Consider the following 20,997-nt stretch of genomic DNA (forward strand, 5'->3'; position numbering starts at 1 on the left):
CATTTTAACCAGGCTCCCCATATGCCCCAGCTCACTTGTTGGCCTTTCCTCTTTGCCACCATCTGCCATATTAGTTCAGCCAAAATGAAAAAAAGAAAGAGCCAGACACAATGAGACAGAGAGCTAGCCCATCTGCTCCCTTCCAGACTCCCCAATCATTACTACACAAAAGATGCATTTACCCTGCTACACAATCCACCGTTTTTAAACCTCTTATCCACTCCGCTATCATCGTTTGGGGAGGAAGTCATTCTTCAACCTGATCACGGATATGTTTTTTTTTTTTCGAGCAAACTACTAAATACGAACCATTAAGAGAGAAAACGCAAGGTAAAGACGTGAAGAAAGCAAGCTCCACAAGCTCGTCCTGAAAGGGAAAACGATCCTCTCAGCCCCCTCGTCAAGTCAGGGCTGGAGTCGCAGAATCCTCGCTCACACTCTCCCCTGACGAACACGGCACGCACCAATGAGCATGCCCGCTCCAGCGGAAATGGCTGACAATCAAAGTGTTGTCGTCAAACACAGAGCAGTGAAGGGGCAAAGATCGCTGCCGTCTGGCCCTCAGAGAGCACACACTCGCACATTGATCCACCTTCCATCGGGCTTGTCATCACAATGAACTCACTACTGTGTTAAACCGCAGGGGTGATACAGGATACAAATACATTATAGACTTAAAATTCAACTGGCCTTCAGTGGCCAAGTACCTCAGACTACTAAAATACTAGAATAAGTTGGGTTTCATAAATAAAAATCTCAATAAAGAAATTGATTTTTAACAAAATCTGGTCCAGACCTACCATGAGCTCTGAGGTTATCAAGCCAAAAATCTGTGTGTTTTTTAACATTTTATGAAATTGCCAAATTCCCTGTGAAGAACTACAATATCCTCAATCCTAAAGTGGGCAGAGCCTTGAATCCACCAATCAGAGAATTCTGTTACCAGAAAAGCATGCACCACACCAAAACTGCCCCTCCCATAAAGCATTACATATACTAACTAGGAATTACATAACCAACTCTGTCCTTTTTGAAAGCCCAGTGGAAGAAACTAATGGGAAAAATACTGGGGCGATCACTGTTATCATCCAGAAACATTTGTACCAGCCTTTTAAATTTGTTCACAGGGTTTTAGCAAAATGTGCATTTCACACTAAATGTTTTTCCTCAGAGTTCGGTAAAAAGGAAAAAAAATAATAGATGCCATTTGTGAAACCTTTCGTTCAAGTCCTAATGGAAATGGCAAACACAACGTGTCCTGACCTCTGCATATTCAGACCGCCTAATTGCACATCCAGACTCTGTGCTTTTACAACGCCAGCGAGAAGGCTGCGATCTATTTCTGGCTGCGTGGTCACACCATTGTGTGGGTGCAGAAAAACTTCTGCTGCATTAAACTAATTTTCCAGCAGCGCAGCCCACGACAACACTTAAAGTGCAAAACAGGTCATCAAGTGGAGTGAGTGGAAGAGGAGGTCTAATCCATACGAGGAGCTGGAGTTAATTCATCAGAGTACCCGGCTTGTCTAAACCGCCATTGCCCTGGCATTCTGATTACATTAGCAGGGGGAAAAAAGGCCGTACCACGAATGGAAGATGCAGCGAGCAGCTGTCGCAGTCCGAGTGGGCTGATGTAAGCCCCTATTCTCAGCGTGTCCCGGCCGGTTTCAATTACGCACTAACCCCTGACCCCACGCTGGTTGTAAGCGAGAAATGAGAAGAGGTGCTGGGCTTGACGCCTAAGCTCCAAACAGCAAGGACAGAATGGGATTTGGTGGCTCTAAATGAGGAGTTTGTGGCACTGTCCCTTCACGAAGTGAATGGGATTCCATCTGTAGGGTGTATTTGGGGGATGGGTGGTTGCTTTTCTTTGCCTTTTTGGAGCTGTTTTCTATAGACACGGCTACACTTTAGAGGGTGGCGTGAGGCCACCTCTTCTGTTCTTCTTTCTGCCCTTTTTGACCCTCTGTCTGTGGTCAATGTGGAGATTGCCAGAAAGAGACAGCTGCACTCCAGGCTTCCCGCCTCAGTTCCCTGTTGCTCTTTGAGCCTTTCTCTGTTTTCCATTGATTTCTCCATCGCGCTCTCCACTGCGTGAATCTACCGCTTTAGAAAATGTCATCTCTGTGGGGTGGACGAGGGCTAAGTTTCCCAGCCTGAAAATAAGAGAAATTTGAGACCCTTGGCTTTGGCTCTGTGGAAACATTGTCCTTCCTCTCCAGGCAAAGAGAAATCCCTGGGGAAATCAGATAACATGCAGCCACATACAAAATTCAAGGCCGATAATCAAACCCTCAATTGTTGGGATCAAGTCAAATGTGTTTGGCAGACGTGGATGGGCTTTTAAATGCACATCACACGAAACAGCAGGAGCTGGTCTTCCATTACAGTACAAATAATTCATACCCTATGAGATTACTGTAAAGATGAAAAGATATCAGAACGTTTCAACGTCGGAGATTCCACACCAAACGCGATCAATTTAAGCCTGCGGTGCATTTGCTGAAAGATGCTGATGCTGGCAGTTCCTTCTCTGATTCAGTAAGCACAGATTTTTCTCCCTAATTATGGTCAAATTACAGACTCTGGCTGCGGGATCACCAGCTTCTACTCCCATTCTCTCCCACAATCCTTCATTCTTTTGTGAGGACGGGAAAAATGCTACATATCTTTTTTGAAAACTTGATGGAGCACGCTGCGGTGAGCTGAAAGTGTTTACTTAAAGGAGCCATTTTAGCGACTCACATTTTCATGGGCTTACTCAATTTGGCACAATCCTCTGCAGCTCCATGTGCAAAAAGAAAAAAAGATAATAGAATCACAGCACACCAATGGTATCAAATGATTATTACCATTTTCATGTACTGTGGTCTTTATTAAGGATAAGTCGGTTTTCCTGGCTTTGGTATTTTTGGATGCTTTAATTTTTAAATCACAAACTGAATTTACAAATCACATGCATTCTCTGAAAAGTTTCTCAATTCAAGCACTACAGTCATTTTCGGCAAACAGACAAACTAACCAACGCAATGATGTTTTAGAGCATACTGCTCTGATGCATTTTTAAAATGTTGTATTAAAGGGACAGTTCATCCAAAAATAAAAATACTCTCATCATTTACTCACCTTCACATTATTCCAAACCCATAAGACTTGTTCATTTTCGAAACACAAAGATACATTTAATGAAAAAGATATTTTTATAAAGAAACCTTTCACACTTTAAAAAGTTCATAGTTTGTAAGAAAACAAGCTGTTTAAGGCGCCGTTCAGATATTGCGTCTTTTGCATGCTCAAGTATGTTATTTCAAATGAACAAGCCTCTAAGAGATTTAAAATGAGTCTTGAGACCTCTATTTATATCACTTCGGCTAGGCTTCATTCTGAAACATTGTGAAATGCACCTGATCAGGATAAGATGACCTCAGAACCAGCCTAAGTATACAGTTCTACCTTGTGACATAGGAACTTGTTCATTTCTAAAATAGTAATTTGGCACATCCCTACCATTTACATGGTACTCCAAGATACTTCAAAGAACAGCATTGAGCATGATGAAAAACATGAAATTACCATGAAACCATGCCCAAAAATCATTCTGCTCGTACCATTCTGTTATCCCAAATCAAAAGTTGTGTCATCTGACATATTCAAAAAAGGCCCTTTATACTGAGTAAGATATCTGGACCACATGCAAGTCAATGAACTCGCGGAGTTTAAATGCCACAAAAGGTTAATGACTAGCGGTTCTGTTACTCAATGGCACACACTGGACACACTTCATTTGACGAGCAGCCAAAAAGCTGACGGCCCAGAAAAAGCAATTGTGTCATCTAGGCTCAGCATAAACATGATTCCTTTCAAAGAGAAAGCACTTAAAAAAAAAATTTGAGAACATGAGCCTGAAAGCTATAATTGACATAATAAAATGTAGAAAAAATACTTGTCCAAGTGGTCATATTAGCGTCCTTAGTCCGATGCCATAGTTAATTTGACTCAAATAATGCTGTGAGGGACAGAAGTACAATCCGTTCAAAGATATGCATCTCAAAACATTTACAAATTTAAACAAGAATTTCAAAAAGCCAAAGATTTATATAGAAATTAGTTCTTTTCATGTCATAATCTCTTAGGTCGCATCTATTTTCCTATTCTTTCCCCCCAAAAAATTGCCTACCAGAAATGTGTGGAAAGTACCGAAGTACAGTTTCTGTCACTGAATAAAAAAAAGGTAATTGGAAAATTTTCTCTCACAATATTTAAAACTCGCAACTCAGACTATCGTTACTAAAACTTTGAGTTTGTTACACACAATTCTGACCTTATTTCTTGAAAATCCAAATTTACGTATCACAATACTGACTTTTTTCTGAATCCATATTAAAACGAAGCCTAATTTTGTGGAAGAAAGGATCAATCTGTAGCACAAAAAAAATATTTGTTCAAGAAATGTTTCTTATGTACATAACATTCAAATTCACATTAATGCACAAAATCACATTTTACATTCAAAATATATATATATATATATTGTTCAAGCAAAAAATAAAATAAAAGGCGCTTCCATAGAGAAAATACTTTCAGTATTTGTTCCACTGCCAATGGAACTTCAAAAGCAAATTCAACATGGCATCTACTCTGACCAAAGCTCACTGTATATCCCCATGATACCATATATGACATCAATGCAACGGAGTGATCACATGACAAGAAAACAAAAGCACTCTAAACACTGGCAGTGACACTAACCCTTTTTCTGGGGGGTCCTTTCTCTTCCTCCTTCCCTCCCCTGACACTCCTGGCATGCTTGGCGGTCTTCTGCTCTCCTGGCTGCTTGATGGTGATGCGGATCTCCGGAGGACAGATGTAGTTCTCTAGATTCTTAGGAGGCTTCTTGGCCCTCTTGGTCGTTTGTATCTTCAGCTTCAGGCTGCCTTCAGAGAAACTGGCCTCCTTGATGGAGAATTCCTGCTCTTCCAGCCCATCTCCCTGCCCCCATCTCTCACTGTCCGCATTAGAAGTGACATCGATGTCCTTCCCCAGACCAAGGTCTTCCTCCTCTTCATGGTCCTGTTGCTCTCCAGGTAAAGGGAGGCTCTTGATTGGACTGGCCAGGAGACCCACCTCACTGAGATCTGCTCTGTTGATGGTGGTAACAGTGGAGAAGAACTCCTCGTTTCCTTTGGGCCGGGCCGTCCGAGTAAGGTCTCTTTGCTCCATCTCGAAGCTTCGTGCACGAATCAGGAAACAGAGGGAACCCAAAAAAGGTCAGAGGGACACCGGTCTAGGTGATTGAGTTGAATCAGAGGGATGTGATTGTTTTTGGCTCTACTGCTCCCGAAATCTTATAAATCTCGTTAAGGTGGAGTTTTTCCCAGGTGAAACTGAAAGTAGAGTCAAAAAGAACAAATTATCAGTTAATTAAAACTGCAAACACATGCGTACATGTCCAGACACGCCAAAGCCTACATGAAAAAGAAATGAAAATGCTGTTAAACTACATCACAATCTCTTACATTTTTTCTAACCAAACATGACACAATAAAGCACTTTTCTTTAAAGAGTAATCAGATTTTTTGTCGTCCTAACCAGCCGCAACAAGCATTGTGTTACAAAACGTTTTGGTAGCACTTGGTTTCTATTTCTGTTACATTGTGTTGAGTAGCCCCGCCCCCAGACAAATCTCATTGGTCCAGGGATGTAAACACAGCTGTGTATTACACAATTCTAAATGTCTTTTTACTTATTTTTAATAAGAGATTTGCTGATACCATGTCAGATATCGACTGTTAATAGATATGCAGTTTAATTTATTCTCTTTAAAGACAACTTTTTTTTTATCTGAATCTTTAACAAATCTAAAAAGAGAATAATGATTTTAATAATGTATATTATAATGGCTAAATTCCACTGAATTTAGTTTTTACTTTGTATTTGAAATGTATTTAGACACAACAGTACAGAATTTTACTGTAATCTCCATTTATCAGTTATTGGCCATTATATGAAAATAATTTATGGCTTGCTGATTTATATTTTTTAAATATAATTTTTAAACACTTCAGTACATCAGACCAGTTTATGGTGATTAAACACTTCCTCAGTACCGTAATTCCTATTTAAGTGGGCAAGGTGAATTACTGAACAAGACAAACGAGTCTTTGTTAAAGCACCAATTAATCAGCATTGGGGTTTAAGCACACAGTCTTCAACCCGAAACAGTTGTACCGCTGGCTCCAGGCAAACTCCCTGACACCATAATTACATTGCTGACCAGCTCATTTGCTTTAGTGGTCAGTTGAGTAAGCCTAGTCACGGTGTGAAAGTCAACAAATGAGGCCTCTGGCCCAGCGATAAACACTTTCCAATCATCAAACAGACCACAACCTGAGTGACCAGAGACCTGGAAAAGCCCAATTAAGGTTTGAACAGAACACCTCCGCAGCACACACACACACACACACACACATCATCAAATTGGGTATTGTATGAATTTAGTAAAAAATAATAATAATTCAGGGTACTGTCATTCAGCATATCAATTATATCACTCAAGCATACCATGGCTGACAAAATCCATCTAAATATAATTCTAAAAAGCATTCTGATTGGCTCAGACATACGGATGTTATGTCATACCCATGTCGATGCCTGGAGACACTGACAGGCATTGAGCTCGGTCTCTCATCTGCTGTTGGCTTGTAGTCAGACTCAGCTCAGTGTCATTTACCCTTTCAACTGCCAGACAGGTGACAGATGAGAGGCTACTGAAAACAACGGCAGCTATCGCAAGACAGCCTGGATCCACGCTAGACTAAACAGCTCTATCTATCCATCATATCACGGCAGTCAAAACGGCATGATTCTCATTCCAGCCTGTGCCGACTCAAACACAGCCATTCACAAATCCTCAACGAAGCCCAGATGTTTATATCTTTCTTGTCTATACATCTGAGTAGTGTCCCAATGCATCTTGGGTGTTCTAGCTATTTGGCAAACAGACTAAAAAACAAAAATGACATAACACCCTAGTGAACATAGATGCAGCAGTCAAAAATGGTTGTCATTCCTTATTTAATGGCTTAATTCTGTTCTGCACAAACGGTTCAATATGTGAAGGAAAAAAAAACAGTATAAAATGTTAACTGTGTCTTCATTGCTTGTAGTTATGAGTTTATTGTATCTTACAATTTTGACTATTTCTTTTAATTGCGACTACATTTCACTTCATTGTAAATTTATTCCTTAAAATTGTGAAATGTATATCTCACAATTGGCCCTTCATTTGGCATAACAGTGACTTTATTTCTTATAATTAAAACTTTTATTTCTAGCAACGAAAATTTAGTATAGGGAGGGATCAGTTCTCACTATTAACTAGTTCATTGATCATTGACATAATGGCTGTTTATTATTACTTATAAAATATTCTGCATGATCATATTCTACCCAATACCTAAACTTAACAACTACCTTACTAACTATTAATATGCAGCAAATTAGGAGTTATTGAAGAAAAGGTGCAGTTAATGGACCTTAAAATAAAGTTTGACCCTAATACCATGAATTTATACAGTCTCTTACAATTTTGAATGTACATCTCACAATTGGCGCATAAACATCTATTATATTTTGCCATTACATCTCTATATGACACAATTGGACTTCTTATTTTAAACTAGTGCTGTCAAACGATTAATCGCGCTTAATCACATCCAAAATAAAAGTTTTTGTTTACATAATATATGTGTGTGTGCGTGTGCTGTGTATATTTATAAACAATAATATAAAATATAAGAATATAAATATATAAATATATATGCATGTAAATTTTCCAAAATATATTCTGTATGTGAGTGTATGTATATAGTATACATAATAAATATACTCAGTACATACACATATATTATGTAAACAAAAACTTTTATTTTGGAGGCGATTAATTGCGAGACAGCACTATTTGAAATTTTAAACTATTTCACAATTACTTGTTTTATTTTTTACTCTGGAAGCAGAAACTGACATTTTTCGTTTTGGTTATTTTGGGTAGTGACAACCAAATTCGCTCCCTAAATATTAACATTTGAATAATTCATCATTCCTTTTGCGCTACTGACATTAGTAATACCTTAAATTGGGTTTATGTTGTGTGTTGAGCTATTCGTTTTATTTACTGTAAGTGTTTCAATCAGAAAACCTTAGCAACCACCAAGAAACCACTTAGAACAACTTAGCAACGAATCAAAACAAGCTACTAGCACTACTTCAGTCAAAACACAATATGGAGTGTTTTTTCTGTATTTACACACAACGATTAGTAAATATGGTTGTTCAAGAGCCCAGTCAATAATCGGTGTGCTTCCTGATTGTATAAGTGTAATCCATACACTGACAAACATAATGCCTCTTACACAATACTGAACCCTAAGACCCAGTTTATGTAACCGAAAGCTCTGTCTGGCAGAGTGGGCATACTAACTGCACACTAATTGTGTAAGAAAAGAGTGGGCTCATAAACAGGTTTATTATTATCACAAATATGCCCCGGGCAGACGTGGGTAACTACAACACATAAAGCAGTTCTGTGTCAGCAGCTCTGCCTGTGGCAGCCTAAAGGGGGGTACATTCAGACGTTCATACTCAAGGGGCTTTACATACTGATCTGCCCTCTTTTCTGATGCATCTCAATTAAGATGATCAGAGCACCGGGAGGCAAATATCTGAACGAATTCATCTAAATCAGCTCAACAAAATCAGCTCAACTGGGTTAATGATGACATAATGCAAAAAAATTCAATCAAATGTCTGGCGCTGTAATAAGTTACTGAAAAGTTCACAATGAAACTGTAATCAGGGCTTAACAGAAAGGACAATCAGCTGGCCTGGGCTCCGAATTAAAGAACTGCCAATTGCCCTGTCAAGCCAGTGTTGTGATGCCACTGAATTTCATACATTTTTATGGCATGAAAAAACCAAACTCACATAAAAAAAAAACCTTACTGTTGATGCTGGTTTTAATAAGACAGTACATATTGTTAAGAAGTGAGATGTGTTCTTGGCTTCTTTTAAAGCCTGTGCAATAAGGACTTTTTTTTAACTGACACAATCTGTAATGGGGTGTCAAGACTGTCCGCTGTGCTGAGAGGATTCCTCTCTGTCCCAGTCCCTTTTAAGGCCATGAACAGTGAGCAGGCTTGAGGTAGACTCACAAATAGCCCTCCCAAACAACCATGCTCATCATTTGTTGAGATCCTGTAGTAAACACAGAGGAAACCATGTAGTTTTATCATCTTTCAGACAAAATACAAAAGAGACGCATTTACAATTTGAAATCCTTTGAAACAAACATACTTTAAATCTAAATTGCAACATAAGTTTTCTATTTTCAACAGCCGCAAAACAGTTTTAAATCTTATTCAATATTAAGCTTTCTGTCTTCGTGATTTCCTTCATGCATGTAATGAATTTTTTTAAAATCAAAATGTCATAAATGGATGTTGTGGTGAAAGCGTCCGGCTTCTCTCTGGTGACGTATGAACTTCTCCAATCATTTAGTCTGCTTAAAGGGATAGTTCACCCAAAAATGACAATTCTGTCATTACTTATTCACCCTCAAGTTGTTCCAAACCTGTATCATTTTCTTTCTTCTGTCGAACAAAAAAGAAGATAGTTTGAAGAATGCTGGTCAACAAACAGTGGCCTTTAGCATTTTTCCCAAGCTATATGGAAGTCAAACTACTGTCCACTATTCGGTTACCAACATTGTTCAAACTACCTTTTTTGTGTTCAACAAAAGAAAGAAACGGATACAGGTTTGGAAAAACTTGAGGGTGAATGAATAATGACAGAATTTTCATTTTTGGGTAAACTATGCCTTTAAATCCCATCCCTCTACAATAAACATCTTTCATTTTTTCATTTTTTGATAATCTATTACACTCAGGTGTACATCACAATAAGGAAGAAAATATCTATCACTACTTCCTTTTCGTTGCAACTTTAACGACCAAATAAAAAGCGCAGTAAAATCATTGCAATATTTACAGTGTTCCTATATATATATCGTAAATACTGGAAATACCTCCCAGCATAATTGTATTGGCAAGAAACACCTGTCAGTTAAATTTCCCATGGTGCTATGGGGAGCTGTGAGTGACTGAAGAACAGTCTGTTCACTGTAATTTATATCAACTGGAATATTTTAGGCAAGATATATTTTCAGTGTTTTGTCAGCTTGAACGATCGAACACCCATGTACACAGCAGCACACCGTATTGAACGGACTGTGCTTCTCCCTCACAGGCTGATTTTCATTTGTGTTGAATCAAGTAAGGCGTCTAACTCTGGCTAACATCAATAGGCCCCTCAGAACTGGCACGGCTGACACATACCCTGCACTACTACACATAAAAGGAAACTTCCCAATCCCGGCCACATTAGTTCAAGACATCAACGGTCATGACACGGCTGAATTACACACTCTATGTGCCGTAGCTCTGGGCGGCTACACAAAGCATATTCTGAATCTACAACAGTGGTGGGACGTAAATAAACACTCACCGGTCGCATAAGGTTGCCAAGATTGAAACAGATTTAAACCAAAAGAGTCTGCCGTCTAAAAATCATGCTTTCCTTCCCAGTGCCTTGACCCGATGCAGTCACACAGTGCGGCAAGCTGACCATGATCTTAATTTCAAGGCGAGTGAAGAAATCTGGCTATCACAACAGACAACACTAATGAGAAAAGATGCTGAAGTGAGATGAGGGGCATGGCAGAAATGATCTTTATAATCCAAGCACTTCACACAAAAAAACACAGATACAAGTAGGCCTGCAAAATAAACTGAACTGAAATCACAGTCGTTTTGAGTAATTACTAAGCCGCAAAAAAAGGTGAATTAAACAAATATACTGTATACTTGCGCTCTCTGTTGTTGGTTACTACACAGAGCACTGTTTTTATTGGCAGGAGACTGTGGGCAAAACACGAATCAAGTGACCGCCGCCTTAAAAACAAAACAGTCCCACATTAGTAACTGCTGACGTTCAACATTTTCACCAGTTTGTACCTTTCCAATGGAAGTCTATGAGGACCTGTGTGTTGAAGTTGTAGATGCAATTTTATGGGAATTACCATTTCAATTTAGTTTATAGAATGCAATGTCATTTAATTAAGCTACGTGATTATTAAAGGGGTCGTCGGATGCGGCACCTATAATACGTTTTTATATTCTGACTATTTCAGGCTGCTACTGGTGGAAGCGCTGCGGAGTAGCACAGTACCTGCGTGATTCGCCACAGACATAAACAAACACTTCTGTTTATTAACTGCTAAAGCGCCAAAAGTTACGAACTGCAGTTTTAAAGGGACAGTTCACTTAAAACTGAAATTTATGTCATTATTGTTCCAAACCTCTACAACTTTCAGCAGACATGAAGTTATTGTCTCATACTTTTTGTCCCTCCTTGGAAATAAATTAAAATCTGTTCATCATATAAAACAATTATTTATTTTTAGAAGATATGTATTACTTTTACAATGTCTTTATGAACTTTTATGAGACATCAACATTTTTGGTGGTATTGACTTTTAATGGAGGAATAGAAATCACTCAGATTTTATTAAAAACAAAATTCATTCGTGTTTCAAAAGATGAACTAAAGTCATACAAGTTTGGAATGACATTAAAATAATGATGACTAATTTCATTTTTATGTCAAGTAATGGCAAATAAAAATGCTTAGCACCTCATTCCATTCCCTAAAAAATGATATCCAATTACTTCATGAGCATATTTGACTAATAATCACATAGTTCGCAGAAATCACCTGCTTATTCCTATGGGATGCTGTGTAAAGCTTGTCTGTGTGTGAACAGTAATAAAGGTCGATTTGGAGGTATTCAGTGTTATTGGTTTCTGCAGATGAGAGCTGCTGTTAAAGTGTGATCGTTTGCCCTTCTGTGATTTTACCTGCTTAGCAACAGCAAACTGAGAGTCAGTGTTTCCCACAGTGTGGTTCAAATCACAACTGCTTCAAGGCATAGATAAACATTCAAATAACCATAGTAGATAAGGTTTACAGGTTATCAAATATGAGCATAAATCAAAGTCTGTCTGATTGAAGCTTTGAATTAAGATTACTGACAATACTGGACAGTTATCCATCAACACAATCCCTGGAGCCGGCCATCCCGAGTAACTGAAACACATCTGATACCGTCCTTCTGCAGCAAAGTTTCCAAATGTGCAGCCAATCCCACTTGAAGTCACACACACACACACACACACACACACACAAAACACACACAGCCGCCCTTGTCTCGTTTTCTTCGATGGCAAAAGCAAATGGATTTCTGCCAAAATGTAAATTTTAAACTGAGGAGAGATCAGAATTTCGACCGCAGCAAAAACAAAATGGCTGTAGTCAAAAGAAAGAGAAAAGAAAAACGAAACGCAACCCCCCCCTCCCCCTGTAGCTTGCTGCCAAAAGGTGTTCTTGTTCTGATATTTGGTTTGGAACGGCTGCCAAAAATTAGATATGTCCTTGGATATCTCCCTCTTTCCTTTGTCTCCTGTCAGAACTTGGCTGTCCTCCAGTGCAACTAGCCATAGCCGGGAACAGAGAGAGCTCCATTCACACACATAAACATCACTTTGGATTTATCCTTTGCTCAAATACTGTGGTTCTTTTGTGTAATCGTATACTCCGCATATGGATACAATAGGTTTTCTGGAATCTTTTTGTGGGCAAGCGCTCCATAAGTAGATGTGTTTGTGTTTTGATAAACGTGTTCAGTCTCCTCATCTGACCTGGGTTTTTCCATTGGCTTTCTATGAAACGATGAAGACTAACTAACAGTTCCTCTTCCATTCTGAAACAACTACACAGTGGTACAGTCATAGTCAGAAACACAGCACTCAAACCAAGATTTTATATTGTCCCAAAACTCCATGACCCACAAAACTCCATTCTCCATTACTGACTGTACACCATCAGTTCAGTTCAAGTATTAAGGTCTCAGTGAGGATAATGCTTTAACAATTCTGCTATCATTCGTGCACTCTCATGCCATTCCAAACCTGTAAGACTCTCTTTCTTCTTTGGATAGATTTTCTGTGGACAATATTTGGAGTAATGTTGGTAACCAAACAGTTTTAATTACCAATGATTTGCATTACATAGACATAAAAATTGGGATTTTGGGGTGATTTATCACTTTAAGGTATGATATTCAAAGCATATCACTTGGCTCCTAGAAGCTGTGTCAAAATTAAAAGTTGGCATGAAATGGAAGTTGTGATAAGTGTTATCTCTACGGTGGCTGAGAAGTGCAAAACAAATTACAATTCTGAAAACAAAATAAATTGCAAAAGCAAATGCAAATCTAAAAAACTAAATGACAATTCAGAGAACACAACAACAATTCCGAAAACATTATACCAAGTCAGAAAACACAACGACAAATCAGACAAACCGGAAAAGGTAGGTACAGTTTGAGACAGCGCCACTGGTGTGAGAATAGATTACTCACCGCTGACTGGACTGGACATCTGTCAATTAAAGATATACAGGAAGAACAGCAGAGTAGTGGTAGAAAGTTTGGAGATAGTCTTAGGGTGTACTCACACAAGCCAGTTTGAACCGTGCCCGAGTGCGTTTGACCACCAAAGCACGGTTCGTTTGACTAGTGTGAGTGCTCCGAACCGTGCCCGGGCGCGGCTTGCCCTCGCCTGGAAGAGGTGGGCCAGAGTTCAGTTGAGGTTCAGTTGGACTCGGGCGCAGTTCACATGCAGTGTGAGCGCTAACCGTGCCGGAGCACGGAAAAGGACACGTTTCGTCACGGTTTTGCGACGCTCCAAAACCAACATGGCAGGGAAAGGGTCGCTTTGGTCTACGGCAGAGGTGCAAAACGCATAAAAACTAAAAACCGCAAAGTCCTTGCTGCACTTCAGCTGGTACCTTGCAAACATCCTCATACGAGCAGCACGCTTACGTGAAAATTTTTGCGCCACTAAGGCGACACATCTGTTTAACAACAGGCTGTGAGACGGCTGTGGACCACCGTGGACCAAACGACACAAAATTATCCACAAAGAAAGCGATGGACTCCATTGTGTTCAGAGAGCGCCGCTCTTCCCGTTTATCCCGAAACCGTCGCACCATAATGACGTAAGCGTGCTCCGGCACGAATGCTGAAACCCTATATGTGAGTACAGGCCAGAGGGGGAGTGGGGAGGGGGGACAATCGTACTCGGGCCCGGTTCATGGCAACCGTGCCTAGTGTGAGTACACCCTTAAAGTAACAGTTTAAATGTATTGTATGAATTGCCTTTACTATGTAAAAAATAAATAAATGCATGTACATTTACAACATGTACATTTACTTATTAGGGATGGGTGATATATTGCATGCGATTGACAAGTGCGTTTCGCGTTCATTATCGCAGGTAAATCGCCTTCAATAATGAACGTTATATTGCGTAGCTGGTCAGTGATCTACGGCTCTGTCTATTAAGTGCCACTCCATTTAAATGCAGGTGATGGCGATTTAGCGGTAATCACAGAACCAGATTTACTGACTAAATGTGCATGATCATATCGTTAAATATATCGCCTAGCCCTATTCAGTAGTCATTCAAAGATTTGTTTCAATTATATAAATGCTCATTTGCTTAATGCTGACGACAAATGAGAAATTATTATAATGTTTGCCTTTCTAATTACTAATATGCCTAATATAAAAGAAATCGTTATAATACTTTCTGTATAGATTAATTCCTTCATCCGTTCTTATCTGATTATTAGACAGACTTCTATCCGTAATAGACAGAACTGTTAACGACGAAGAGAGAGAGTGTGAGCACTGTGTGCTCTCAGCGCCGTCAAAATAAAAGTCTCGAACACATCGGCAAAGCAAAAAAATGTATCGGCCAATGCCGATATTTGAAAAATGCCAAATATCCACTACTTATATTACCTTTGAATGAGATTAATAAAACTAGTTAACACTAATGCAAGGGTGTCTAATACAGTGTCTATGGAAGTGACAGTAAATTTGACCTCTCTTCTGACTGCTGTTCAGTCTCTCTCTCTTTTTTATTATAAGTTGTGAAAACATAATCGTGGCAATTTTCTGACAGAGAGATTTTAAAGGGGAGGATACAAAATATTAAGAATTGAACAGTCTTTTTATTGGGAAAATTAAACTGTAATTGAGTTATATCAAACAGCATTAAGGGTGCTTTTTGTTATGCACCCAGGTTCGATTGATGTCAGAGTTTGGTGCGTTTGGATAATAAAAGCTGTCTATTACCCGCAAACCGTACCCGAGTCTGCTTGAATAGGGTGGTCGGGGGTACAGTTCACGTTCGCTGCTGATGTGAACGCAAACGTACCAAATCACGGAAGTGAACCGCTATTAATGAAGTATTATTTGATTTAAAAAATTGTGTTTTTGTGTGTATTTCACCAAAGTCCCTTTAAAAAATAGCAAGGAAATAACTAATCTAATGGTATTCCATAGTCTTTGGTTTCATGCACTTTCCTGACAAGCGTGACTGACGTGCTGCAAGCGGAGAGCTGGATCTCATTTCATTGCCATTGTGTTTTCTGACTTCTTATAATGTATTCAAAATTTTGTGAACTGATTTGCACTTCTCAGCCAACGTGTTTCTTTCCTCTTGAGACACATTTCCAAATAAAAGTGTCTCAAAATAAAAAAAAAGGAATTTGTTTTCAAAAACAAGTAAATATTCGATTACAATGATATAAGAGTTGTGAATGTTGATTTCATGGTGGTTCTAAGTTCCCCTGGAGAACATTCTGTTTCAATCTAAAGATGCTGAAAAAAAAAAACACTCAGATGACCTTGTCATAGCCCCTCCCCTTTCTGCAATTAGGCACAGATTTCAGCCAATCACATGAGGGGCACGATACTAATCTAAGATCTGATAGGCTATTTATGGAGAATATGAATAATTACTGAAATTCTCGTTCTGAATAATATCTTGATCTTGGTAAATGTCAGCAAAGATTAACTCGACCACGACATATCAGATATGAAACCAAACACTTAGGGCAACAGTTTCATCATTGCTACCCATCACACACAAAACGCAGATGTCTCTCAAAAAAAAACCTAGTGAGACACATCCTTGACAGCATTTTAGGCAGCAAAGGACGTTCAGTTGCCCACAACACTGTCTAGATAGACAGCTCGCTAGGTTTTGTGACACATTCAGTCTGTAATGAGTAAGAACACAACTGACATGGAAATAAAAGCCTACACGGTGGCTTATAGTGGAAATTACTATAGGCGCTTGACAGTGCAAATACACGCCTACTCTCTATCAGCGGGAAACTGATGCATGGCCACGATTACAGTAAATTACGCCGAATAATGCGTCTTCGTTTAAACATACCTATATCAGATCATACTCTCTCAGTTTTGCAAATACTGCTGTCCTTCAGGGTGAGTTAGATAAGTAGTCTATGAAACTGTTCTTCATCACCGATTGCCATAAGTGTTGATATTTATGTAGATTTAGCTGCTTTAGGTCAATTAAAAAAGAAATCTAACGTAAGAGTATTCGTATAAATAAGGCAGAATGGCGATAGTCCACTTTTCTTCTTGTGGTTAAAATGGAGCTGTGCAGTTTGCAAGTACTTCACTTATCCACAAAAACCCGACCACTTTACTAATTTCAGTTCAATTACAGATCAAGTAAGATAAAAAAAAATGATAATATCGTAAAAATGGCATGTTGAAGCGGAGGTTAAAAGAGCGCAGAGGTAAAAACTCACCCATTTCTGAAGCTGCTGCTGCTGCTGAAGTCTACGAGAGTAAATCCATCCACTAGATTATGACAAGCACTTTACAATCCCTCAAACTCACGCAAACGGCGTTTTTATCGCTTTAAAATGGCGCCAGCTGCAATCTCGGGTGAGATTTCTTTTCAGAAAGGAAAAAGATAAATGAAGAGCGGTCGATTTGCGATCGATCAATGGAGTGCGTCTGCAGAATCAGATGAGCTGTGGACTGAAGCTGCAGGAATAATATGGAGTTCAGTCACAGCGCTGCATTGCTTCCCTCTCAGACACCAGACTCGGGGGTGGATCGAGCCTCTTCCCACTGCGGACAAAACAAACCTGCTCTTGCGATCCTAAAAGATATCCAAAGTCCTGCGTTAGATGGCACACCGGAACCGAGCGGTCATGCAGGGCAAATATCCATGGATATGCAGACTCTGGCGTTCCCGTTTCTGGAGGTGTTTGATCGGACCTGAGCGAGTGTGGTGTGACTCTTGCTGGACTCCCGCAGTAGTTTTTGATAATGTGTGTGTTCTGCTCCGGGTCTCAGCACTGGCCTGCAGATCGCTCTCCAGCGCCCTCTCCATGTAGCGCGCGACATAAAACAAAGATCAATCACACCTTTATTTGTTCATTATTATTAACAAACATTATCTGTTGCTTGTCGATCGTATGTTTGTTTTTTTATTTATTTTTATTTATTTTTATATTTGTTAGTCTGTTTGATTGTAGCGCAAAATATTTTTTGTAATGCAAAATGTATTCATTATTTTGTCTGTTTGCTCAAAATATGTATATTTACTTATTTATTTTTAGCTGTTTTTCAGTAGCGCAAAATATATATATACTTTTTCATTTTATACTCAAAATCTGTATATTGGTTAATTTTTCTTTTTGAGTGTACTGTAAAACATATTTAATAATTTATTTTATGAGTCTATTTGCTTGTAGTGCAGAATATTTAGGCTACTTATTTGTAGTGGAAAAGTTTATTATTTTGTACCTGTAGTGCAAAACATTTGTGTTTGTTTTATCTGCTTGCTTGTAGTGCAAAAATACTTTAGTATTCATTATTGTTTATTTGTTATTTGTTTTGTATTGTTTATTTATTTATTTATTATTTTTATTTGTAGTTTCATTATTTATTTCTCCATTTGCTTGTAGTTCAAATGTATATTGATTTATTTCTTTATAGCATAAAATGTCTGGATATTTTTAAATGTACATTTTTCAGTATACAGTCAGTATTTTATGTCTGCTATCCTGTCACATAAACCTTAATTTGTCCTTGACATGTTCATTGTTGGTTTCATTATGTTTAAGCAAATAATTTATTGAATTGCAGTATCCATCCATTTAGCACATTATAATTTACTTATCTTCATAATCAGTCAGCAAAATCATTATGCCAGCCAAATTGTTACAGATAAAGCAGCTCACATGCACCCTATTTTATTCATCTCTTTCACAGTGACTATAAAAAATACCAGACTGATACAATCTTTTTTGGGGGGGGGGGATAGTTTGGGTCAAACAGCTTGTTAACTGACATGAAAATGTAAATAGTAGCAAATACTCCGACTGTATTTGATCTAAAGAAAGCAGAGCACATTATTCACCTCGTTTGGCCTTTAGACAGGATGGGTGTTTATATCTGAGCTGTGTATTGATTGAGAGAGAATGTAATGACACTCTGAGACCTCTTCAATATAGAGGTCAGCATCTGCTCCCCTGACGGCCGATCAATGTCTCGACTGTGTTAGTAAATAGTTCTCATTGGGCAACCTTGAAAATCAATGATGCTGCCGATTATTCAAAAAAGGGTCAATGATTTTTCTAGTGGGAAAAAAAGGTTGCCATGGATACCACATGTAAAGAGTTTAGAGGTTTGTGGGATGTGCATGGACTACTGACTTTAAGAACAGATCATAGACATTATATTGTGACCTAGATATTTATATGCCTGTCTGAGGCCTGGAGCATAAAGAGTATATAATGTAAAGACAGCAAGTAAGAGCGAATGTGGAGTTACAGTACATTTCTCAGATCTGTGAAGAAGCTGATAGGTGAGAGGTTTTGATGTGCTGTTTGTTTCTCACACTAATATGTGGTTTTAGTGTAAGTTCTACCACAGCACTTGAGCAGGCATGTTACATGCACAGTCTCAGAAAGCAAAAGCTGTCGGTTTCAGAATTCATTGCCAGGATTGTGGCTTTACATTACTGAATGGTTAAAGTATAACCTAACAAGATACTTGAAAGACTTAAAGTCTTTATAAGATTTTTTTTAATGCTTTTGTTTATCCTTTTTATGAGTTTCATCATTCTGAGTATATTTCTTGGACGGCTTGAGCGTAAACCAGCTCACAAAATGTCATTTTCAGAAGAGGCTTGTTAACCATGGTTTTGAATTGCAAAAACACCTAGTCAATATCAGCTCATGACAAAACATCTTAAAAACCTTTTAAAGGTTTCATTTGCAGTTTCACAGTCGTCTCGCTCACCTGTTCTTCAGAATGACTGTTCGGACTAAGGATGATGGTTCTCGTTCTCCTATTGACTCAAAATCAGTGTAGTTTCTGCCTGCTAGCTGCTAAATCTAGAAGTTGTGAAATGAAAAATCATACGCTGCACAGAGAAGACGATTACTGAAACATGACACTGGACACTTGTGTTCTCAGACTGGAAAAACATTTGTTTTTGAGGCCCACAAGTGTTAAGATCTTTCTGTCAAACAAAACTGAAAAAAAAGAAGAAGTAAATGAAGAAGTCTTATAGAGCATGATTAAAAACCACAGAAGAAGACTTTAATGCTGTAACCCTATAGTAAAGCATACAAGCCCAAGATAGTTAAATAAATAAGTATAAAATTGAAATCAGTTTAATTAAAGGAAAACTCACTTAAAACCAGAGAAATTAACATTAAACTTTATGAAAAACTAAGCCCAATGAATAAAATCAAATTTTTAGTTTAACCCCAAATGTGGTATAATTTTAGAAATGAAAATCCAAATGCAGTTTAAGCCCAAAAATCCTAAATATTTTGCTGCTTTCAGTAAATGTGTGTAAATTTAAATAAATGTGTGCAAAAACTTGTTTGATAATATTTTTTTTTTTTTTTACAGATTTATATTCAGAGCACTGACTAAATAAACAAATGTGCTGCATCTCTCATTTCAAATGAGGCCAGTCTGATAAAACTGATATGAAATGAGTCACTGATGTTTCTCAAGCAAAGTACTGACAGAATATTTTAAAAACATTATTACTTAACACTAGAGGATTTACTTCTCACCAATCCAAAAGTCACGTTTTCACTGTATTGGATGCTGTTTTCGTGATAAACCCGCCAGAAATCATTCTGGAATTTGAGGACATTGGGTTTAGCAGCAGTTAAGAAAATTTATCTGATGGGGTTAGTGCACAAAACCACAAATGTGTTTATCAAAGTCAGAGGAAGTGGGCGTCTTCATAAGAACAGAGCTTATGCTAACCACTTCCTGTTGAGATGGGAAACTTCTGATGGCGATAGAAGGCGTACAGTAAACAAGTCAAACAAAAAGGTATCTAAGGGGGATTATGTTTTTGAAGAATAACTGTGTAATGATCACACCTTAACACAGTCTACTGACACACACTACCAAAAAACAACGTGTGAGCCATGTGATTGTGTCGATAAAAGAAGAACAATGCAGTGACATGCTGGTCGAATATTAATTTTGAACTAAAATCTAAATGTGTCAAGTGTCACATTGTTGAGTCTTTGTCTTAGGTTTGGAGATAGTATACTTTAATACATTTATGAAAATGGAAGATCCTCAGTATCACCTGTAATTGTTTCTGATTTATAAACTACCCTTTATATGAAAATATACTGATAATTAGCAGAAGTTGTTTATGATATGCAATGATATGTAAATTGTCCCCTTTCTATAGATACATTGTGAGAAATAATTACGCAGAGAAAGAGGAAACATGACTTTATTTGGCTAGAAAATCGCCCATAATGGACATGACTTCGGTTATATTATGTTTTAAATAGGATGCCAATTTGTTAGTAGATCTACTTAGTAAAAAGAGCTGTTTATGAAAATGCATGTAGTGCAATTTGTGCAAAGGAAAGGACAAGCTCAAGTTTTATTTTAATTTATTTTTTATTTTATTTTTTGACATTGACAACAGCGCC

At 38.2% G+C, this 20,997-nt stretch overlaps 1 protein-coding gene across 1 annotated transcript in view; it reads right to left on the reverse strand.

Annotated features, from left to right (window-relative positions):
* LOC127957627 (SET-binding protein) overlaps positions 1 to 17,369 on the reverse strand; it is a 55,579-nt gene extending 38,210 nt beyond the window's left edge. Inside the window, exons 1-2 of the mRNA XM_052556249.1 lie at positions 16,807 to 17,369; positions 4,750 to 5,384 (exon numbers count right to left, since the gene is read on the reverse strand). Of these exons, the coding sequence (XP_052412209.1) occupies positions 4,750 to 5,220 (471 nt within the window). The 5' untranslated portion in view covers positions 5,221 to 5,384; positions 16,807 to 17,369. The remainder of the gene's footprint in view (positions 1 to 4,749; positions 5,385 to 16,806) is intronic.
* Between the last annotated feature and the right edge of the window lie 3,628 nt (positions 17,370 to 20,997).

Source organism: Carassius gibelio, chromosome B5, assembly GCF_023724105.1.
Source record: "Carassius gibelio isolate Cgi1373 ecotype wild population from Czech Republic chromosome B5, carGib1.2-hapl.c, whole genome shotgun sequence".
NCBI classification, from domain to species: Eukaryota; Metazoa; Chordata; class Actinopteri; order Cypriniformes; family Cyprinidae; genus Carassius; species Carassius gibelio.